Raw genomic sequence first — 25337 nt, forward strand, 5'->3', positions numbered from 1 at the left:
TTGGAATTATTTGGGAGGTTTTGTCGGTTTAAAGTCTGAGCCTTAAAATTAGAGAATATGAACCACAAAGTTATGCATGCTTATTTCATTTATGACGCACCAGAAAACATCTGCTTTTGTTTGTATGTATGAACATATGTCAACATGACCTGAAAGCCATCTTGCAATTGACTTCTGTAATGCTAATCTGGTCTCTGGTTATTGTAAAAAAAAGTTTTTTCGGACTTTGCAATAGAACTGTCACAAGTTAAAATCGCTTGATGTCAAGTTAAAATCCAGTCAGTTTATATTGTAACAATGTACAAATTTTTACATAATTTTCCACTTGTACATTTAGAGTAGTCCTATTAAATGGGCATCTCGCTGGGACACCTACTTAACCATGAGTGATGTACAGATACACTGGTTCTCAATTGTGAATTCGGTAGTTGTAGTCTTCTTCCTTTCTGGTGAGTTGATTATAGTTAAGTTATTTAATTTTGTGGAAGAAATGATTATCAATAGACAATAGATGCAGAAGTAGACCATTCGGCCCTTTGAGCCTGCACCGCCATTTTGAGATCATGGCTGATCATCTACTATCAATACCCGGTTCCTGCCTTGTCCCCATATCCCTTGATTCCCCTATCCATAAGATACCTATCTAGCTCCTTCTTGAAAGCAACCAGAGAATTGGCCTCCACTGCCTTCCGAGGCAGTGCATTCCAGACCCCCACAACTCTCTCGGTGAAGAAGTTTTTCCTTAACTCTGTCTTAAATGACCCACCTCTTATTCTCAAACCATGCCTTCTGGTACTGGACTCTCCCAGCATCTGGAACATCTGGACTCTCCTTGCCTCTATCTTGTCCAACCCTTTAATAATCTTATATGTTGCAATCAGATCCCCTCTCAATCTCCTTAATTCCAGCGTGTACAAGCCCAGTCTCTCTAATCTCTCTGCGTAAGACAGTCCTGACATCTCAGGAATTAACCTTGTGAATCTACGCTGCACTTCCTCTACAGCCAGGATGTCCTTCCTTAACCCTGGAGACCAAAACTGTACACAGTACTCCAGGTGTGGTCTCACCAGGGCCCTGTACAAATGCAAGAGGATTTCCTTGCTCCTGTACTCAATTCCCTTTGTAATAAAGACCAACATTCCATTAGCCTTCTTCACTGCCTGCTGCACTGGCTCATTCACCTTCAGTGATTGATGAACAAGGACTCCTAGATCTCTTTGTATTTCTCTCTTACCTAACTTTACACCGTTCAGATAATAATCTGCCTTCCTGTTCTTACTCCCAAAGTGGATAACCTCACACTTATTCACATTAAATGTCATCTGTCAAGTATCTGCCCACTCACCCAGCCTATCCAAGCCACCCTGAATTCTCCTAACATTCTCATCACATGTCACACTGCCACCCAGCTTAATATCATCAGTAAACTTGCTGATGTTATTTTCAATGCCTTCATCTATATCGTTGACGTAAATCGTAAACAGCTGTGGTCTCAATACCAAGCCCTGTGGCACCCCACTAGTCACCACCTGCCATTCCAATAAACACCCATTCACTGCTACCCTTTGCTTTCTATCTGCCAATCAGTTTTCTATCTATGTCAATGTCTTTCCCCCAATGCCATCCATGCTGGCTTGGCCCAATCCTATCACTGCTATCTAGATATGCCACTATTTCATCTTTAATAATGGACTCTAGCATCTTCCCCACTACTGATGTTAGGCTGACAGGTTGATAGTTCTCTGTTTTCTCCCTCCCTCCTTTCTTAAAAAGTGGGATAACATTAGCCATTCTCCAATCCTCAGGAACTGATCCTGAATCGAAGGAACATTGGAAAATGATTACCAATGCATCCGCAATTTCCAGGGCCACCTCCTTTAGTACCCTAGGATGCAGACCATCTGGACCTGGATCGATCTATCTATCTTTGGAGATGTTTCAATTTATAAAGAAGTCCAAAACTCAGGGTTATAATTATAAGGTATCCACTACTAAAAATGATGAAGAATTATGAATGACTTCTTTATCTAGGGAATGGTTAAAAATTTGAACTTCCACAAGATATGTTTGGTGTAAAAGATGTGCTTTCATATAAAAGGAAGCTAAGTAAAAGGAAACAACCTTTGAGTCAATTAGATGAACATGGGTGTGAGAGAATTTATGTCCAGTGTTTGTCAGTTGAGATTGATGATTTATTTTCATGCTACATTCCCCATGTTTGTGAAGAGACTGTGTAACTATTTGACAATTAAAATTTATTAACATATTTATAAAAGCAGCAGATTGGTTCTGAGGAACTTACGACATTTGTATGCAGATATCTTGGTGTATCACTTGGCTATGATACACGTGTTTCCTGCACTTGAACTAAAAAATACAGTGTCTTTTATAGAAATTCAGTTTCCTAAGCGAGAAAGATTGCACCTACATTTTTTTTTAAAGCAAAGTATCATAAAATTCCAGTAGACTATTTGGAAGTCCAAATGTTGATGTTTGGGCATTCAACATGGGTCTGATCCTTGGATTCACTGGAAAATTTATTATCCTGTCTAAAGTGAAATGTATTAAAAGTACGTTGGAGGATTAATATGAATAACATCCAGTAGACAGAGAACTTGTTAGACACCACTAAAGTCCTGGCTTTTTGCTGTTTTGAGAATATTTTAAAAGTGTGTTCCACTTTTGCTGGCTAGTCTGTTCTTCAAGGCTTTTCCTAGGAAAATTCTGCTGCCAGTGCTGGCCATCTGCCATCATGAATTTCAATTAATACAATGTGGTCTGTCAGAAAGCGCAGACACCAGCAGTGGTCAGGTCATTTCAGGTCATATGGCAGCAAATGCATCCAACCGCATACTCTCAAGGCAGCCATTTCAAAGGCAGCATGAAACAGGGAAAACAAACAACACTACATGTGCCTCCCATTTAGCTCCAGTGGATGGAGTAACTGTCTACTCTGACAATGCCATTAAGATCAGTGTTAGCACCTTTTGAAAGTGGCTTAAAATATAATCCAAAGTGCAGTAGCCTGTTTGCATCAGTACAGGAAATTCTTGTCAGTGAAACACTACAATTTCCTGGTATCTTTGTTGTCGATTCAAAACACACTTGAAAAAAGATGGCAAAATATTATGTGGAGAAGAGGAATTTCTGATGTTTTTTAACAAAATTGATTACTACCAACCCCTAATAACCCCAAATGATAGGAAGGAAATTTATATCACAGGACGTGAGCCTTTGGTATTCATAATGTTTTAGATCCTAATCCAGTTAATAATTACGTAATAGAATGAGGTTGTCTGCTTCCACCACTATTTTCCAAATGGTGAATATGTCCTTCACTGATCTAAACTCCTGGCCCTTCATCCTTTTTAAACCCTCATAATTTTGTACAGTTCAATTTCCCGTCAGTCTTCTCTCTCACAAAGCAAAGAACACAAATTTAATCAAAATCGCCTTGTAATTTGAATTCCCTATTATGGCAATGTTCTTTAAAACCTTCTGTGCATTCTAATTCATACAGTTGCATCTCTCCACCTTCTGTGCCAGCTGGAACTGCATGCAGGACTCCAGCAGTTGGTGTTTTCTATCACTATGACTTCCCTTCAGTTATAATCTATCCCTCACCTAGCTTATCTATCTTGCTACTTTCAGGAGACTTTTTTCTTTGGGGAATGAGAGGCAACTTAATAGATGCATACAAAATGATAAGAGGCATAGAGTGGACAGCCAGGGTCTTTTTCCCCAAGGCAGCAATAGTGAACACAAGAGGAAATACTTTTAAGATGTTTGGAGGAAAGAATGGGGGTTGGATTTTTTTCACCTAGAGAGTGCAAAAAATACATGGAATACACTGTTGGGGGTGATGGTAGAGGCAACAACATTAGGGACAATTAAGGGGCTCAGGCAAGTGATTGAAAGAAAAAGGGAGAGCTATAGGGGAGGAAAGGATTAATTTGATCTTGGAGTAGTTTAAAATGTTGGCCTGTATAGTTCTGTGTTTGCCTTCATACTCTATGTGGAATTCTACAATCTTGTCAACACTATTCCCTACAGGATTGTCAGCACTACTTCCTTTCAGACCCTCAGCTATAAGATCTCTTATTAATACTTCCACATTACCTATGACCAAATCTAAAATAATTTATTCCCAGCTAAGATCCACAGTAAATACCCCTAAGGAGCAATCTCTGATGCGCTCCACAAATTTCTCTTCCTTTGCCACCTTGTCTATTTTATTAGTCCAATCAATATCTAGATTAAGATCATCCATAACAATTAGTTTTCTTCTTGTATGCCATTTGATATTTTATAATTTATGCCTTATTGTACTGTGAGACACTTGGCTATTGACTGTTCTTGCTATTCCTTATTTTCACCCAAATCAAAAGTACATCTCGATCCACTGCATCTATATCACTATTCAGCAATTCATTAATACCTTTCTTGATTAACAGTGCTTCCTACCTCATTTTTCTCTTTGCCTATTTGGAACGTCAGTTGTCGGTACTTGTTAAATGTTTCTGCTACATAACACTTTTATATCTGTTTACGATGCAAGTTCAACCATCTTGTCACAATTACACCCTGCATTCAGATAAGGAGCCTTTAATTTTTACAGTTTTTAATGTGGGTTCAATTTCTACCACACTTTTGTGTCTTCCCTTTTGATTTATTAAATCTCACGTAACATTATTTGAACTGTTCTTTCTCCCAACCCACCCTCATCCCTCAAACGGGTCCACACGCACAATTAGTCTATGAGCCGATTTGCATGATTTACCAGGACACTAGTCCCAGTACAATAGTAAAGATCGGATGAAACAGGTCCCAATTGAACAACTTAGTTTTATAATGCCCTGTACTGGTATTGGTGACCCGTGAGTGAACATCCATTTCTCCCTCACTCATTTTTAAGCTAATCTTATTTATCTTCCGTATTTTTGTGTCTTGTGTAATAATCCAGTAGTTATTATCTTTGTGATCTTTTCTATTTTGCCAAGAGCTGTTGTTAATGCCTTTATTAAAATCACCTTCCTACACCTGTTTTGACTATATAGACCGTGACAACTGGATTGTCTTTCTCCCACTCCACGTTCTTCCCAAATTAATGTCAGTTGAATGAAACATATCCATTCTACATTGGAAACACCCAATAAGACAAGTTCTTCTTTAGATGCTCAGCTCAACAAATGTAGTTTCTGCCTAAAGAACATTCCTAATGAATTCTAGAAGAACATGGCTCTGTACCTTCATAAATGTGAGTATTGAGGACAGGAGTTAGGATGTTATGTTGAAGTTGTACAAGACATTAGTGAGGCCGAATTTGGAGTATTGTGTGCAGTTCTGGTCACCTACCTACAGAAAAGATATCAATAAGATTGAGAGTATAGTGAAAATTTTCAAGGATGTTGCCAAGACTGAGTTATAGAGATAGTTGAATAGGTTTGGACTTTTCCTTCAAATGTTGGAGAACGAGGGAAGATTCAATAGAGGGATACAAAATTGTAGGGTATAGATAGGGTAAATAGAAGCAGGCACTTTTCCACTGAGGTTAGAACTAGAGGTCATGGGTTATGAGTGAAAGGTGAACTATTTATGGGGTCTCAGGAGGAAATACTGTGCTTCATTTAGGTGGTGATACAATTGTGGATCAAGCTGCCAGTGGAAGTGGCGGATGCAGGTTCAATCACAAAATTTAGGAGTGGTTTGGATAGATGTGTGGATGGGAGCAGTATGGAGGGCCATGGTGCAGGTCAACTGACAAGGCAAGGTAACAGTTCAGTACAGACTAGATGGACCAAATAGCCTTTTTCCAAGTTGTAGTGCTCTATAATGGGAGTCTTCAGAAGACTTGGTCTCGTCCCAAATATCTGTGTGTTTGTGGATGTGTGCAAATGTTTAATTACCCATTCTTTCCTTGGGACCAGTATAGTTGGGATTGTATCCATAACGTTGGAATAGTAACTGATATTGAAGCAGCACATAGAATTTTTATTTAATGATTAAATTATGCAAACAGGATGGTCCTGCTTTTTCATAGTTAAAGATTTATGGTTGTGCTGATTCTGCCAGTCACTTTTATCATAGAATTGTATAGCACAAATTAGCTCTTCAACCACATCCACATTAATCTTTCTCCCTGCCTGCACTAATCCCACTTTTTTTATATCAGATTTATATTCTTCTATGCTTTGCCTATTTAAATATCTGTAAATGTCACTTAAACATAATTATTATATTCATCTTCATCTCTGGCATTGAATTCTGAATATTAACCACATTAAAAACAAAATTTTCCCTCAAATCCCCTTCAAAACACCTTCCTTTTACCAAACTATACCCCTTTATTTTTGATAAGCCTACCATAGAGTAAAAAGGGTCTGACAATCTACTCTGCGTCACACTTAATTTAATTTACATCCATTAGATCCACCCCTTAGCCTCAGTTTACTCCGGAGAAAACAAACCCTGCTGATCCAGCCTCTCTCTGGAACTGAACTACTCCATTGCAGGCAACATCCTAGTGAATCACATATGTACTCCCACCAGTAAAACTAAGTTGGTGCTGTAGTGTAGCATCAGTACCTTGAACATCAACATCGTTATGAAATGAAACTTGTTTGCTTTTTGATACATTTCCTCTATCTGCTCAGATGTTTGAATTTTGAGAAGTAGCTATCAAGAACAAGTTTCACAGATAATTGTTTATTAAAATCCTGTGTAATTTTCCCACATACTTTTATAAAAGCACAATTTCATCTCTTGCTACTGCCTTGGTGTGATCATTAAGCTAAAATTAAAGCTCTACTCCAAAAGTCTTTAAAATATTAACATTAACTTCCGTAAAGCCACATTATAAAAGTTTTCTTCTTTCCTCAGGGATTCTCAGCATGATAATCATTCGAACCCTCAGGAAGGACATAGCAAACTACAACAGAGAAGATGACATTGTATGTATTTTGCCCAGTGATCTAAAATTGAAGGTGACTGGGAATAGGAATTGTTGGTGTTTGCAAGGAAATTCTTCTCTTGCCTTGATTTACGTTTAGATTTTCATTTTGCATATTCCATTCTTGAGAATATGGCTTTGTATATAAATTTTTCCATACAGTATATTGCATCTTTATGCCAGAAAATAAATCTATATGATTCTTTTGCATTTTGGTACCTCTTACTTAAATCATATGTTATTTAAACATTCATGTTCTTTTAAAATCTTTACCTTTTCAACTATAAAAACTGAATTTTTAAGAATTAACAGAAGCCTTTAACAGTTCTTAAAGCCAAGAAAAAATCAAATTAAGTAATAAGGTCATCTATTTTTTAATAACATATAAGGCTTGCACTTTCTCTTGTTTAGATTATTTACTGAAATCTTAGTTGTGATTCTGTTAGGGTTGTAGACTATGTCCTCATTGCTTTCACAAGACGTAACTGATTTTCTGTGTTCTGGAAATATCCAGTATATTTCTAGAGTTCTGAATTGGTCCATTGTAATCTGCAAAACTCAATGTTTTACTTAATTTTCTGGAATTTGGTTTTATTCTTCCAATGATAGTGGGAATGATGAGCCTAACATTTTTTTTTCCCTGAAAACTGATGTGGCTTCCAACAAATAAAAGAAAATTTATGGTGCAATAGATTTAAAACATTGAGCATAGCATTTTAAAGCTTATTCACTGAGTAAACTGTCATAAGAAAGACAAATTCTTTTCAAAATCAGCAACACAATTCATGTGACAAAAAGCACTGCTCATCAAGTTCACTAACAGGAGACATTTACAGATGATTATAGTTTCAGTTTTATTCATTGTTGTTCAGGTAATGAAATAAGTTGTACCTTCATGCAGTACGACCTAGTCAAAATGCAAGCATGAACTAACTTATGCCAACAATGTTTTTACCACACTAGTCCTAGGAATGGTCATCTCAGTTTGACATTCAATGGAATTACTATCACCAAATCCTTCATGCCAAACGTTCTTGGATCACTTGCTAGAAACTTAACCAGATCATCCAGTTAGGTATTGTGGCAACAAGATTAGTCATGCATTTGGTATTCTGAAAATACTTTGTCACCTGTTATTTTCTCCCCCAGCATTTCCACAAGGAATTTGGCAGGATACAAGATTATCTACTTGCTTAAATGTGACCAGTTCCCAAAACATTTGAAGCTTGATGCAACTCAGCACATATCAGCCATCTGATTGGCATCTGGTTCCACTACTCTGAACATCCACCCTTTCACTACAGATGAAGCACAGCTACAGTGTATCATCTACAACAGCGGTAGCCAGCCTTTTACATTCCATGCGTCAAATTTTTCACGCACGAGTTCAGATGCACCATGTAACTCTTGTACCCCCATTCAATTCTTGTAAAAATATGTTAATGTAGACATACTTAGCACTTTTACATGATATATTTAATATAAAAACAAGATAAATATTACTTAACTTAATTTAACAAATATATTTTGTCTTTTAATTTTTTCTTTTTCTTAATCACATACTCTTTCCGTAACTCAGACCCAAGCACTAGCTTCAGTTTAACTTCTATTTCAGTCTGATGTTTTAAGATCATGTCTTCTATTACGTGAGAGAGTGTTTTCACAAACAATGAACAACTGTTTTCCTGACGGACCCACTATAAATAAGAACTCATTTTCCCTCTTCATTGAATTCATGCTTTCTGTTACCTTCTGATTTTCTTTTGCACTGTGATGGGTAACTGAATGTAAAAACAAGGCTTAATTTTCGAAAAAGTACAAAACTGCAAATGTTCACAAAGGATGAACAAAGCACAACCCCATAGCGCATGAGTGTCAATTGTAAACTGACTGGAAAAACCTTCGACACACCGCTGGTGCAGATGCCTGGAGCCTCAGGATCAAACATGTATTGAACAGTTACGGAATGACTGCAAAACAAAAGTCCTTCTTTCCTAGTTTGACACATTGAACATTTTTAAAAATTGAAAACAGATTAATGTGAAAGAAGATAACATTCGCCAAAAGATGTGCACAAAATAATAAAATTGCTAAAAATCATTGCTAAGTTTTAGATTTATTCACAGTAAAACCCATTTCTGAGCTACTTGAATTCCTGTTATAGATTTTTTTCCTACAAATCGGTTTTTGGTTAATACTTTTTGCATGAGTAGGCTTACTTTCTTATTATTATCACTGGGGTGCGATGCGCCACTTCTAATCATCCAGTGCGCCGCTTTTGGCGCATGTGCCAGAGGTTGGCCATCCCTAATCTACAAGATGCACTGTTGCAACAATACCAATCAAACAGGATGTCTCCACTTTGAAGTACCAGAAATGCCTCTACCTGTAAGTTGTCCACCAAATCACTCCACCTGATATTTCCTTCATTGTTAATATGTCAACATTTTAAAATTCCTTTCATTCATTATACTATTGGGTATTTTCAAAAACTATAGTGATTCAAGAAGACTTCTTGCCATCAGCTGGTCAAGACTGTTATTGCAGGCATTAAGTTCTGTCATCTCACATGAGTGAACAGAAATAATTGTGTGTGAGAAATATGTCAGGAAATTAACTCATCCTTGTCAAAAACAATGAAATGGCTCAGGAGGTATATGCTAACATTAAAATTGCTCTCCAGCAAAAACACTTGAGCAGTGAGAAATCATCAAGTTAATACATGGTTCCAGAACTGCACAGCCACGGTGTATTGGTAGCGAGAGTGAGAAAATCAAGCACTAATGTTCTGAGTCAGTGGGGAAAATTTTCTGCTATTCTGTCTCCTTTTGCCTGACTGGTTGAGTAACTCTGCTATTTCTTCTTTTACTTCAGATACTTAATACACTATATACAGTTTTTACTTTTGCTAAGTCACCACACCCTTTGTGATTTTGTTCCTGTGGATTCTTTTGGTTTTCTGTCCTCTTACTTGGTTTTCTTTCATGTGCCATGCTGGTTACTAGATGACAAACCATTGGCGATCTAATTTCATGATGTAGAATGGATTCTGGTTAATTGGGCCATCGGATAATCGGGAGCCACTTGTTTGGGAAAACTCTTTTAAAAGAGTGAAAGCAAATCAAGCAAACAGCCAGGATTCCCTTTTGTTTATTTGGATCACTATATTATTTAGTTGGGACAGGAAACTGTTGCCAAACAGTTTTTAACTAGTGTCAGTCAAGACACTGCTTAAAGTGAAGTTTTTAAATAGCCTCACTTGCATTTGTTTGTGATCAAGAAGCAATGATGTTGTCGCTGATAGTTGGTGAATAATGAGCAAAGACAATTAAGAACTGTTTTGCTCACTGCGGTTTCAAGCATTTAGGCTTATTGATGCCAGGAACAGCTGAGAGTGAAAATGAAATAATTTCACTAGTTCAACAAGTTAGAAACTACAAATAATTTGAGGGTATTGACAACCATCGTGAATGTTACAATAAAAATGAAGATTTGGTGGATGCAATCATCAAAATTTATAGTCAATCAAAAGAACACAGCAGCATACAATGGATGACTTCCTTCATTGATAACTGTTAGGAACTAGTACACAGTTTTATAGTACTATATTAGTTTTAATAGTGTTCTAATTTGTTTTGTACTTCATTTAAATACATAAATTGTTACTGTTAAACGGTAGTTTGTATTGTATTTTATACTTTTTAACTATTCCCATTAAGCTTCTGTTAGAAGCTTAATTAGAGCATTTGTTTAATTGAGCCAAAATCTACTGCCCCCGATGTGTCCCAGTTAACCGAAATCCACTGCACTTTATTTTAACTTCATTTAATTAGCATCTCAAATACAAAGTGCACCAAAAAAAATTTACATTTTATGTTCTTAGGAAGACACGATGGAAGAATCTGGTTGGAAACTAGTCCATGGTGATGTATTCAGGCCACCACATTATCCCATGATTCTCAGCTCTCTTTTAGGATCTGGGATCCAATTATTCTGCATGATACTAATTGTTATCAGTGAGTATTTGAAATCAGTTACTTTCAAAGTGGAAACAGGCGGAATTTTATACACTTTCTCTAATACAGTATATATATGTTCATTTTCAGTTGTTGCCATGTTAGGAATGCTGTCCCCATCCAGCAGAGGGGCATTGATGACAACTGCTTGTTTCCTCTTCGTGTTCATGGGGTATGTTATTTGATATTTTTTAATTATGCAATTTTATCAGTTCTTCTTTCATCTTTTGTTTCTGTACATAAACAGATTGTCAGGCAGATGAATGGCCAACTATTCAATATGTGCATGGGCATTACAAAAATTAGATTTTTGTGGTTCCCTCTTCTGTCTCTGAGGCTGCTTTTAACTGACGAAGAATCCTGAAGAAGCGTCTCCTCCCAAAACATCAACTCTCTATTCACGTTCACAGATGCTGCCTGACCTGCTGAGTTCCTCCAGCATTTTGGGTGTGTTGCTTTGGACTTCCAGCATCTGCGGGCTTTTTTGTGTTTATGCTTTTAACTCAGGTTGCTTCACTTTTATTTGCTAAGTGAAAAGCTGGCTTTAAAACTTTTTGCTGAAACCCATTCATTGAGATTGCATTTCAGGTATTTCATTTTATAAAATTATCTAGCATATGCTAGGCACAGCAGGTTTGTAGCATGAGAAAATGCATTAACCATGGTTCAGGAAGAAGGAAATTATTTCAGAGGCATCTGTATAGAAGTCTCATATGTGGAATAAATAAGGCCAACATAGGAACTAGTAGAACTTAATGCATCCTTGCATGAAGCATGATGGAAAAATGTATAGTCAAGATAGCTGTGGGAGTCTGTAAAGGATTTTTCACTAATCCAGATAGAAACAGATCCAGAAATGGAATAATCTGTAGGAGGGTAGATTGGAGATTGCCAGCAAAAGTAATGAACTTATAAAGTTGTTTATAAGTGTAGACATTTATTTTGCCTTTCTTCCTATTCTTCTTAAAAGCATTTCATAAAAATGTAGTCCAATTCTCCTATGATTGTCAAGTTGTTAACGTTTCCTTTGTACAAAAATTACTGAGAATTGGAATATAATTCTTTACATGGAAATTCTCTGAAAAGGAGAAAGCAGAATTGAATGGGTGTATAAAATAAATATGTGGCTTTTATAGTAAAGTGAGATGAGGTGAAGAGAAAGATATTACCATGATAACTCAATGGCATGTGTTAATTCACTAGCAATGTTAATAAAGTAACTGTTTAGCGGGAGTGGAAATACTAGCTTGTACTTGAATAGTGTCAGTAACATAATTTGTTTTAGGTCTCTTGACAAGATGATTCTTAACAAAATGTCGGGTATTTATTTGTTGCAAGGTATGGATGTCACTGGCAAAATCAGCAATTTATTCAAAACCAAAATGATTAAAAAAATAATCAGCTGCATCTTTGAGAAGACTCTGGTTCTGATGGCAGGTTTCAGACCTGAAATGTTGACTCTGTTTCTCTTCCCACTGATGCAGCCTGGCAATCTGAGTGTTTGCAGCTGTTCTTCTGTTTTAGATTTTCAACATTTATAGTTCTTAATTTCTTCTGGATTTTGTACTTTCTTTCAATTTGAATTATGGTTTGTAGACCATTCCAGAAGACATTTAAGGCTTAATCATATCATTCATTGAGGAGCGGCATGTAGGTTGGATTGGATAAGAACAGCGTGTTTCCTTCCTGAAATACCTGGGTGAATAGTAGGGGTTTTACAGTGAGTGGTTGATACTGAGACAAGGTTGTTTTAAATTCCTTATTTATTCCTGGCTGCCAGGGTAAGGTTCAAACTTGTCTAGGTGTCTTGATATGAATCCAGCAACAAAATCGCTGTACACAGTTTCTTGTAGCGTGGTGTAGATGACACAAATGAGGTTCTATAGAGATTTTAATGGGCTTTATAAGAAGGAAAGATTAGGGAGGGAATTGCAGAACTTGGTCCTTGGTAGCTAAAGTTGCAACACTTAATGGGCTATTAACATCAGGATGTGCAAGAGGCTAGAACTGGAGGTGTGCAGATGTGATGGTAGTAGGGCTGGAAGAAACTTAGAGGTGCAAAGGTCAGATTGAGATTTTAAAACCAGGAGATCAGTATATTAAGCACGTCCAGTAGTGAATGAATGGGGTTTGTTGCAAGTTGGGATACAGGCTGCAGAGTTTCAGATTACTTGAATTATCAAGAGGAAAAGCTGGGATATTGAATGATGAGTAAAGTGACAGAATGATGAGATCCATGATAGCAAGTTTGAGACCATGAGTTCCTTGTAGTTGGGTTGCAACAAATCAGCAGTTGCTTTCATAGAGAGAAAATATAGGGCAAATATAGAGAATTCTCCATAATTATCTTATACAGGATGACCTATCGTACTAAAAATTTTATTAAATGGTCAATTCCGTTTTCTGCCATTATGAAAAGTCATAAAGTTGATGGCAGCATTTACCTAAAGATGGAGTCTACCAGCTGCAGAAATGTCATGAATGAAGGAGAAAAGGGTAGACAGATAGGATTTTACGAGGTGAAATGACCTGGCATTAGTTTGTCTGGACTGGATTTGCTTTTATTTTCAGCTTTCAATCCTATCGAGGATAACAGCCAGGTATTCAGAGCAGGCTCATAGATGAGCAGTATTCTGCAAAAAGACTTTCTCAACCAAGATTTTGGTTGGGTGCAGCATTGGGACTTCTTTCTGACATGAATTGGACCAGAAATTCCAGGTCAGGAAATGGCTTTCCAGTATGTGCAAGTCATCTATGAAGATGCTGTTGGCTTGCTATAAATTTGATAAGTTTGTCAACAGTGCAATGGCTAGATGAATTTCCGAGATTTGATGTGAGACATGTTAGTGTAGTTTTATACCTGTCCAACAGAATACCGAGGGGATTGTATTTAATATTAAAATTTGTCATCTTTTCCTCTCAGGTTATTTGGTGGTTATTTTGCTGGTCGTTTGTACCGCACTCTAAAAGGCCATCGATGGAGGAAAGGTGCTTTTTGTGTATGTACATTTGTCTGCTCTTATTTGATACAAATATTTCAAACATTTTAGTTATTTTTCAGGGCATTTTAAGTCATGTAAATTTCTTATGAACTGGTTCAATGTGCTCTTCAAGGATGATATAAACTTGAGTAAACATGATCTTCAACAGGAACCTGCTACTAAATACATCTTTCCCTCCCTCTCTCTCCCCCCCCCCCCCCATCCCCGCATTCCTCAGGGATTGCTCTTTACGTGACTCACTTGTCCCTCTCCTCTGATCTCCCTGCTGGCACTTATCCCTGCAAGTGGGTCAACACTGGCGCACCTCAGGGGTATGTGCTTAGCCCACTGCTCTACTGTCTATGCACTCATGACTGTGTAGCTAGGCATAGCTCAAATACCATCTATAAATTTGCTGACAATACAACCATTGTTGGTAGAATCTCTGGTGGTGACGAGAGGGCATACAGGAGTGAGATATGCCAACTCCTGGAGTGGTGCTGCAGCAACAACCTGACACTTAACGTCAGAAAGACAGAAGAGGTGATTGTAGACTTCAGGGAGGGTAAGACAAAGGAACGCATACCAGTCCTCATAGAGGAATCAGAAGTGAAGAGAGTGAGCAGCTTCAAGTTCCTTGGTGTCAAGATCTCTGAGGATCTAACTGGTCCCAACAGATCAATATATTTATAAAGAAGGCAAGACAGTGGCTATACTTTATTAGGGGTTTGAGGAGATTTGGTATGTCAACAAATACACTCAAACATCGATAGTTGTACCGTGGTGAGCATATTGACAGGCTGCATTACTGTCTGGTATGGAGGGGCTACTGCACAGGATCAAAAGAAGCTGCAAAAGTTTGTAAATCTAGTCAGCTCTATCTTGGGCACTCGCCTACAAAGTAACCAGGACATCTTTAGGGAGTGGTGTCTCTGAAAGGCAGCGTCCATTATTAAGGACCTCTAGCACCCAGGGCATGCCCTTTTCTCACTGTTACCATCAAGTAGGAGATACAGAAGCCTGAAGGCACACACTCAGTGATTCAGGAACAACTTCTTTCCCTCTACCATCCAATTCCAAAATGGATGCCGAATCTTTGGACACTACCTGACTTTCAATGTACAGTATTTCTGTTATTGCACATTTTTAAAAATCTATTCAATATATATAATTGATTTACTTATTTATTAGTTTTATTTTTTTTCTCTCTCTGCTAGATTATGTTTTGCATTGAACTGCTGCTAAGTTAACAAATTTCACGTCACATGCCGGTGATAATAAACCTGATTCTGATTCTGAAGTGATACACCTGCTCCTACACTACCTCCCTCACCACTATTCAATTCTTCAAACAGTCCTTCCAGGCAAGGTGACACTTCACCTGTGAGTCTTTCAGGGTCATTTACTGCATCCAGTGCTCTTGGTGCAGCCTCCTCTACATTGGTAGATGGGGATCACTTCATTGAGCATCTTTGCTGCATCTGCCACAAAAGGCAGGATTTCCTAGTGGCTACCCATTTTAATGCTTCTTCCCATTCCTATTTCAAAGTGTCAGTCTGTGACAGCCTCTGTGGTCGCGATGAGGCCACTCTCAGGTTGGAGGAACAACAGCTCATTTTCCACCTCCAATCTGATGGTATGAACTTCTCTTTCTACCATGGTCCATTGTTCTCTCCTGTCAGTTTCCTCCTTCAACCTCTCTCTCTTCCACTTGTCCCCTCCCAACTTTTTACTTCGAATCTTCCTCCCCCACCCACATATCTTCCCCCTTCCCCCTGGTTTCACCTGTTCTTGCCAGTTTGTACCCCTTCCCCTCCCCTCACTTTTGCAGCTTCTTCCCCTTTCCATTTCTGGTGAGGGGTCTCAACTGTTCCTTCCCCTCCGTAGTTGCCATTTGTCTTCAGTTGCTTTGTATTTTGTGTCTGCGCTCTGTTTTTTCAGCATCTGCAGAATTGCTTGTGTTTATAAACATGGAAATTTTGCAAGGTTTAGCTTTTATTGTTGAAAGTTATTGGCAAGTTCCATTTATAGAGCAGGCTTCAACAGTATAAGAGACAAGGCTTCAGTTGACAAAGTGCAGTAAAATTAAATGAGAGAAGGCAAAGAGAAATTATCACTGCAGTAGTCAAATGGCATGTGTTAAACTTGCCAGAAATGTTAACAAAGTAATTGTTTTTGGGATAGTGGCTTTAATTGAACAATAATACCTTTTGTTTGAATAGTGCCTGTAATAAACATTATGGCATTTCACATGGAGGTCTAGATTTTCTGCTAATAGCTAAGAGTCCTAATAATGATTCATTAAAAATCAATTGTAAATTTATCATTAGTACTTTATTTTAGGTATTTTTGCCTTGGGCACTGGGATTAAAGTACCTTATGTGCAAAAAAAAAGTAAAATCTTAACTGCTGAAATGTGTTCTAAGTGATTAGGAACTTTGACTAGAAAGTTATTGTGAACAAAAGCAGCAAATAAGGTTTTAGTTTATCCTTGTTCTGCAAGGATCCTTGTTAGCCTAGTTATTTTCTAATCAGCTGGATTATAAGTAAATGCTTAAGAATAGGATTTCAAATGACCATAGGTATTTTGTGCAGAATTACAAACTCAAATTTATTTTCTGGGAAAAGTCAGACAATAACGTAATAGATTTTTCAGAGAATATGCCTATGAACTCAAAGGAATAATGCCTAGCTCAGTAAAGCAGCAGGTACGTTGGGACTAGTCTTTTACTGTGCAACATCAAAGAAATAGTGAGCTTAAAGTGTTTTACAGCATCCCTATAGTTAATTGTGTTTTCTTCTTTACAGACTGCTACACTATATCCTGGCATCGTGTTTGGACTGTGTTTTATCCTAAATTGTTTTATATGGGGAGAACGTTCATCAGGAGCTGTAAGTATTAATATGGTTTGATTGTAATTAGATTATGTCCAGAATAATTTTTCACAGCTATTCATATGTGATAGTCTTGGAGGCTTATGAACAACGGTTTATTTATGAGAAATCTCAAAGTATGAAATTAGTATACACTGTCCCTGTCTTCCTGCCCTCTGGGCTATCCCATACTGCAGCTGCCTCTATGCGGGTCATATGATGAAACAGCAAATTAAGGCATGGGATAGCAACAGGGTAGAAGGGCTGACAGCATGCTATCCATTAAAATAGGAGTGAACATGAGAAATAGGAGCAGGAGTAGGCCATCTGGCCAACTGAGCTTGCTCCGCCATTCAATAAGGTCATAGCTAATCTGGCCATGGACTCATCTCCACCTACCTGTTTTTCCCCCATAACGCTCAATTCTCCTACTATGCAAAAAAAACCCATGAAATTAAGCAGCAAGCTGCCCTGGAGGTCAGGGTTAAGGGAACAATTTGTATGTTATGAGTTCAGATATTGTGTGACCCTGCAGGGTGCATGTGATGTAATGCTGCAATATGTGTTCACTTTAAGAGAACAGAAGATGTACACCAAATGATGAAGGCTGACAGAGCCAAATACTACACTGAATTTTGTTCACTGTCATTGCCTCTTTAAATATAGTAAAAAGAATAGTGCTGAAATTGAACTTTTATTCACAAATGGTATGCAATTTTTGTCCAGTCATGAATAAAATTTCAATCTCTGATTTCTTGTAGAATACTGATATAGTTAGATATTTGTTCTTAAATGTATAATATTGAGGAATGAAATATACTTTACTGTCTGCAAAGCATCCTATGTTTTCAGTTAAGGCTTTATTTTGCCTGATGATCATCTGTGTCTGCTTCTGATTTCACAAAAGTAAAATGGGTTTAGTGTCTTCCAGTTGGTTGCTGAAAACTATAAATGTCGATTTATACAATAAGGGGGTCATAGCATAGTTTTATAAGGTTAAAGTCTGCAAATGCTCTTAATCATAACTGAACATTTTATTTTCTAGGTCCATTTCTTCATTTTTATGGGAACCTTATCTAACAGTTAATGCTATTTTGTATTTTTATTTTAAAGGTTCCTTTTCCTACAATGTTGGCTCTTCTTTGCATGTGGTTTGGCATTTCCCTTCCTTTAGTCTACCTTGGCTATTATTTTGGTTTTCGAAAGCAACCTTATGACAACCCTGTGCGCACCAATCAAATACCACGTCAGGTCCCTGAGCAGCGATGGTACATGAACAAATTTGTTGGGTAAGTTAGAGATTTATAACATTTTAGATGTTATAAAGTTCTATAATAATTTGAAATTTTATTGAATATGTGATCTGTCATTCACTGGGTCCTGATACACCTAAAAAAACCAAGGACAAAATACTGTTTCTGGTTTCAGTTCAGCATCAACATTGTCGCACAGACCTTGGCAAACGAATTCCTATTCCTCGGTCTGAATACACTAATGTGCTTCTGGGTGTTGGACTTCCTAATGAACAGTGCTCAGATAGTCACATTGTACAACCATTCCTCCCATTCTATCATCATCCTCGACACAGGTGAATTCCCCCCGAGTTGAGGCCTGGTGCCTGCCAATAATTAATGTCAACAAGACAAAGGAGATGGTTATCAACTTCAGGAGAACTCGCACCACTCACATCCCCCTTTATGTTGCTGGCACAACAATGGAAACTGTAAGCAGTTTCAGACTCCTGGGAGCGCATATCATGTACATCCTCTCATAGTCCCAGAACATTTTATTGTTCTGCATTAGATCCCGAGCAAAAATTAATTCGTTCTCCTTACATGTGTACGGGAAATGGCATTAAACATCTTGAATTTATTCATATTTTAAATTTAGCAATACAACGCAAAGTAGGCCCCTCTGGCCCTTCAGGCCATGCCACCCCAGCAAACTCTCAACCCTGGTTAACCTTAACCTAACCATGGGACAATTTGCAAAGACCAGTTAACTGTAGACTGTGGGAGGAAACTGGAACACCTGAAGAAAACCCATGCATTCCACAGGGAGGACATACAGAGACAGCTTACAGAACAGCACTGGAATTGAACTTCCAGTTGCAGACTGCCCCGAGTTGTAATAGTATTGCGCTAACCACTATGCTACTGTGGCACCCAGTTTTGTCAAACTTGCATTTTATTCCTCATGGGATAATAGTCAACACTCATTTGGCTTTTTAAGATCACATTTTATCTTGCCTGACATCTGAATTATGCTGCAGTTGTGCAGCTGCTGGTCTCATTATTGAGAAAATATTCCAACTTGCCTTTCTCTGATTCAAGGCAGATGAGCTTGCGCTTCCGCAAATTAATTGTCAACTTATGCGTGATAGATTTTTAAAGCTAGTTGTCCAGAAAGAATCACAAGATTGTATTTCAAAAGTAATTCCATTCAGAAATTGATCTGCTACAGAAGCAGAAATTGAAGTGAGTAGACTTTTCTGGAGATATAAGGACAGATATAAGATTTCTACATTTCCCAACAGGATTTTCTAAAATTGCTTTTTAGGGGTAAAAGCTTATGTTACACTGCAGACTGCATGTTACAATCCTTCTGGAATTTACTATTTTGTTTTCTCAGGATGTAGGCTTCAATGGCAAGGTTGACATTTATTGTCCGTTCCTAAATGCTCTGAGAAGGTAGTCATGGCCTTTCTAACAGTTTAATAAAAATGCTGGAAACGCATAATTGATAAAGTTATGTGTTTGCTTCATAGATGTTGACTTACCAGTTTAGTGCTTCTAACATATTCTCATTTTGTTACAGATTTCAGTTTTTTGTTTCAAGTTTAAAATGATTGTACTAATTTATCTTTTGATCTGCTCCAAGTCCATTTGAATTATGCAAGCAGAATCATCACCCAATCATTGTCATTGTTTTTCTCCACATGGTTAACTAGCTTAAGCACCCTCTCTTTTCTTCATATATGCTTTATTTGCTCTTTATACAACAATATAATTTTATTTTAAATCTTTATAAATTTGTTCCAACAAGGATTTATGGCAGGCGTCATTAAAATTATCTGCCATGTAGGAAAAGGCATCAATTCAGTTTTGTGATAGTTTTAAATTTGTGTTCTGTGGTTGTCCTGCCAGTCAATACTAATGGTCTATTATTAGTCATTAAATATAGAACAGTTCAGCACAGGAACAGGCCCTCAGCTCACATTATCTGTGCTAACCATGATATCAAACTAAACTAATTCTATCGGCTAATTCCATGTGGTTAGTATCCCTCCATTCCCTTGCTGGTTCATGTGTCTAAATGCCTCTTTGTTACTATTGCATCTGCTTCCACTGCATTTCCTAGCAGTACTTTCCAGGCACTTCCATTCGATGTAACACCTGTCGGCCTTCCTTATACCAGCCCAGCCCCTCCTTACTGTTAATACTCTGCAATCCTGGTAATGATTTTCTAAAGTTTCTCCAAAACATCCACATCCCCTAGTGTAGCAACCAGAATTGCACACAATACTCAAAGTGTAACATTACATCCTGCTTGTTCTTTACTGTCTGCAATTTCACTAATTGTGTTGTCCATAATTGTTTTACATTTTCATCCAAATCATTTGTACATTACAAACAACAGAGGTCCCAGTACTGATCCTTGTAGACCATGACTGGTCATGGACCTCCTGTTAGAATGATACCCCTCCACCACTACCCTCTATTATCTATGGCCAAGCCAACTTTGCAGCCCTTCCACCAAGTTGTTGTGGATTGCTGTGATTTATTTTTTTGCATCTGCCTACCATGGGGCCTTGGTAAATGCTTTACTAAAGCCCATGTAAAACACACACAACCCTACACATCTCAAAAAAAAATCAAATCAGGTTTGTAAAGCGTAACATCCTCTGCACTATTTTAACTCTCCCTTAAAAAGTCAATGCTTTCCCAAAATTGACTAAACCCTGTCTATAAGAATCTTTTGTAATTTCTCTACCACTTGTTTAAGGCCCATCATCCTACAACTTGCTGGATTATCCTGAGTGTCTTCCTTAAAAGAACACTGGCTTTTGGAACCTTGTGGATACAAAGATCTCAGCCTTGGGGTTTTGGCCACCTTAATATTCTTCAAAAGACCCAACATCACTACGTCCCTAATATCAAAATGTGCCTTATTACTCTGTATTTAAAAATGTACTGATCCAGTTTATTGTATTTGTGCCATATCTAAATTTACTGCTTGTATTTTGCAGAATTCTTATGGCTGGTATCCTACCGTTTGGTGCCATGTTTATTGAACTGTTCTTTATTTTCAGTGTGAGTAAATTTTAGTTGATGCTAATTGCATACATGTGTGATTTCTTTTTTCTCTTTCTCATTCTTAGGTTTTAAAGTTTTTAACCAATGAAAGCCCATGTATTACTGTCCCCAAAATTATGTAGCGATTATTTAAAGATTTGTAAGCGAGTGTTCATTTATCACTTTTATCCTTGATATTTCTGCTTTTGTTCTGTTATTATTTGGCAAGACATAAAAAGTTTTTTTTATCAAGATAAAAAATCATATTTGGTGAACCTTTTATCTGCTCTGTGCTCTTTGTAAATGGGATCCTTTGTTACCCAGGGTTATATACAGTAAAGATGTGTAAGAACACAGGAAAGATAAAAGTCAATGAATGTTGTTTATTTAGACTTGCAGAAGGTCTTTGACAAAGTGCTGTGCATGAGGCTGCTTAACAAAATAAGAGCCCGTAATATTACAGGTGAGGTACTAGGATACACGAATAACTGACTGGCAGGAGCCAAAGAGTGGGTATAAAGGCTGTGGGGGTCAGTGTTGGGACTGCTTCTTTGCATGTTGTATGTCAGTGATTTGGATGAAGCAATTGCTGGCTTTGTGGCCAAATTTGTAGTTGATACAAAGACAGGAGGTGGAAGGGCAGGTAGTATTTAGGAAGAAGAGTGTCTGCAGAAGGACTTTGATTGGGTGAAAGAAGTGGCAGGTGCTATATAATGTAGGGTAGTGCATAGTCATGCACATTGGCAGAAGGAATAAATGTGTGCTCTGTTTTGTAAATGGGGAGAAAATTCAAAAATCAGAGGTGCAGAAGGTCTTGGGAGAACTTGTACAGGATTCCATAAAGGTTAACTTGCAAGTTGAATCAATGGTAAAGAAAGCAAATGTAATGTTAGCATTCATTTTGAGAACTAGAAAACAAAAGCAAGGATGTAATGCTGGAGGTTTATAAAGCATTGGTCAGACCACACTTGGAATATTGTGAGCAGTTTTAAGGCCCCTTATCTAAGAAAGGGTGTGCTGGCATGGACAGAGTCCAGAGGAGGTTCAAGGGAAAAGGTTAATATGAGTATTTGGCTCTGGGCTTGAAGGGAGATCTCATTGAAACCTGTTGAATATTGAAAGGTCTGGATAGAGTGGATGTAGAGAGCATGTTTCTTAAAGTGGGGGAGTCTAGGGCCAGAGGGAACAACCAGAGAACTGAGAAATATTTTTTCAGAACAGATGAGGAATAAATTCTTTAGCGAGAGGACAGTCAATCTGTGAAATTCATTGCCACAGAGGCCTGTGGGGGCCAAGTCACTCAGTATATTTAAAGAGCAGGTTCTTGATTAGTAAGGCATTAAAGTTTACGGTGAGAAGGCAGGAGAACAGGGCTGAGAGTAGTAACAAATCAGCCGTGATGGAATAGAAAAGCAGACAATAGGGTGAATGACTTGATTCTGCTCCTAGGTCTTGTGGTCTAAAAGTAAAGTATCCCTATTGACTCAGATGCTGTAATTCCAATCAAAGGAAACTACGTTGTAGTCACAGGGAATTAAATTATTTTACTTTTTTTTTACAGGCAATTTGGGAGAACCAATTCTATTATCTCTTTGGATTCTTATTTTTGGTATTCATTATCTTGGTAGTGTCATGCTCTCAAATCAGCATTGTCATGGTTTACTTCCAACTCTGTGCAGAGGTATGATCAGATATAACTTAAGCTCTGAGTATAATTCCTTAGTTTTCATTTTGTATCAGTTTCATATTTAAACAAATACCTTCCGATCTTTTTTTCATATCAAGAGAAAGTGAAATTGTTATTTTGTTTTCTTTATGGCTTTTATTAGATATAGTTTGTGTTCAACAGAACCTTTAAGTATACATTTTTTTACAAATTAGTATTGATAAAGCAACTTGCAGACCATCATTAAATAGTCCTAATCCCATATGATGTCACTAGTGGAAGTAATTGCCTTCCCAGGACTTTTTAACCTGCAAATAGCAAATTCACTTGATGTACTGAGGATTTATTAACTTGGGGGGGGGGGGGGGCCATAGTGATTTTAAATTTGCTTATAAAATTCTTACTGTAAGGAGACATGAGATAACAGATGCTGGAATCTGAAGCAACACAAACTGCTGCAGGTCAAATAACTTTTATGAAGGTAAATGAACATTTGACATTTCAGGCAAGATCTTCATCAGTCCAACCCAAAATATCAACTGTTCAGTTTCATCTATATGAGCTCCTTGTCCTGCTGTGTTCCTTCAAGATGTGTTGCTCTTATTGTTAGGAATCCAATCAACATTTTATTATCTTCCGCCCATTTCCCAGGAAGTGTAGAGCAGAATTTCCTGGTGAACTGTACCAAATATAACTTCAACCTAACTCTGCACCAACCAACTTGGTCTGGGTAATCCATTAACTTAAAGTGAAGTCTTGATTTAAGATGTAATTGGTTAATAAAACTGACCTTACATTTGTACTAGCTGCAATCTTGAATGACATGAAAGTAGTGCTGTTATTTCCCTCCATTGTCAATAAACTAAGATTGTCTGACAGTATTGAATGAGCAGAAATTTCCTCCAATAAGGCAGCATAGTGGCACAGCAAGTAATGCTGTTGCTTTACAACTCCAGGGACCTGGGTTTGATCCTGATCTTGGTACTGACTGTGTGGAAGATTTATGTTAATAGGGAAAAGCACGGAAAAAGAACTTAACCTTCAGCTCACTGTGTTGTGCTAAATTAATTAAACTCCTAAGTAACCCTTCTGCCTACATTATCTCCATGTTCTCTTACCCCACCCCATTCTCTGCACCTTCCTGTGCCTAAGAACATTCCTCATATGTGCTTCCATACCCTCTCACACTCTAGTACTAGACGCTTTGAACGTGGGGAAACAAGATAGGGGTGGTGTTTCTCCTCAGTGTCTGCTCTACCGGTGAAAACAATCATAGCTTCTCCAACTTTGCCCTATAGTACGTCATCTAATCCAGGCACCTTCCTATGATTTCCTATATTTTCTTACGGTGCAACACACAAAATACTGAAGGAACTCAGCAGCCCCGAAACGTCGACTGTACTTTTTCCCACAGATACTGCCTGGCCTGCTGAGTTCCTCCAGCGTTGTGTGTGTGTGTGGCTCGGATTTCCAGCATCTGCAGACTTTCTCGTATTCTTGAAATGCTCCATTTTACTCACAAGTCTGAAAGATGCCAGTAGATTAATAGGCTCTTATAACCTATCCTTTGGTGTAGGCAACAGATTGGTAGAGAATCTTAGTTTAACAGATGTTAAGTATGAGACAGAGAAATTGGAGTTGAGCGTCCAACGTGTACATGGCAAGTGTTGTCTGCACAGTAGCTCAATGATTATAATTGGGAAAGACCAGGATTCCTGAGCAGAAGTGATTAAGGTTGAAAACTTGCCTGTTTGTTCCTTCGACTAAACTTGTTAGGGGTGAAGGGAAACATTGGGAAGTTTTGTGAAGATCATGTTTCTTTCTTGATGTGTCTACATGTCAGCTGGGTCTGTTACGTGTTATTCCATTTAAGCTCTGATCAAAACATTACATAGGTCTTCACAATCGTGCCCAATATTTAAGGCAAAAAAGCCCCTATATAGTAGTTGATGTTGCTCCCTGCATTGTTTTTGGAATTGTGCATTAAAGATGGTATCCATTCTGCTTCATGAAGATAGAATCCAGTCTGTGATTTGGGAACAGCTGTTTAATCACGGGGGTGGGATCACTGCAATAACTTTGCCTGTGGAAGAAAGCAGGGAGTCACCTCCACAGCTACTAAAATTAATCTGCAAACCTCAATGATCTTGAATAATGAAAGCTAACAGTAAAACAAGCTGCCAGTAGTGCAAGTCAGATTTCTATATTAGCTCCATCAGCTGTTTAGTACCAAATTCCACATTACTAGAATATACCTGGGCAGAATTTGTCTGTTTTAGTTAATTGTTTAGCTGGGATAATCTTCGGATGAGTAATAAGTTTCTGTTGGGGTGCATCCATTAAAGCAAATCTGGTTCTGATTAAGACTAACTTTTCTTTTTAACATTTCAGGATTATAGATGGTGGTGGAGAACATTCATGGTGTCTGGAGGGTCTGCATTTTATGTGCTTGTTTACGCCATATTTTATTTTGTTAATAAGGTAAGAATGGTTTACTTTCTATTATTTTGACATCCACATCCAAGAAATCAAACAATTCTTGATTTAAATACTTTT

At 37.8% G+C, this 25337-nt stretch overlaps 1 protein-coding gene across 1 annotated transcript in view; it reads left to right on the forward strand.

The window, feature by feature from the left end:
* Positions 1–25337, forward strand: part of tm9sf4 (transmembrane 9 superfamily protein member 4) — a 56665-nt gene that overhangs the window by 28560 nt on the left and 2768 nt on the right. Inside the window, exons 8-17 of the mRNA XM_059980674.1 lie at positions 338–449; positions 6880–6950; positions 10833–10965; positions 11056–11137; positions 13889–13964; positions 16755–16838; positions 17934–18109; positions 21070–21133; positions 22677–22796; positions 25173–25262. Coding sequence (XP_059836657.1) covers positions 338–449; positions 6880–6950; positions 10833–10965; positions 11056–11137; positions 13889–13964; positions 16755–16838; positions 17934–18109; positions 21070–21133; positions 22677–22796; positions 25173–25262 — 1008 coding nt within the window. The remainder of the gene's footprint in view (positions 1–337; positions 450–6879; positions 6951–10832; positions 10966–11055; positions 11138–13888; positions 13965–16754; positions 16839–17933; positions 18110–21069; positions 21134–22676; positions 22797–25172; positions 25263–25337) is intronic.

This window comes from Hypanus sabinus, chromosome 9, assembly GCF_030144855.1.
Source record: "Hypanus sabinus isolate sHypSab1 chromosome 9, sHypSab1.hap1, whole genome shotgun sequence".
NCBI classification, from domain to species: Eukaryota; Metazoa; Chordata; class Chondrichthyes; order Myliobatiformes; family Dasyatidae; genus Hypanus; species Hypanus sabinus.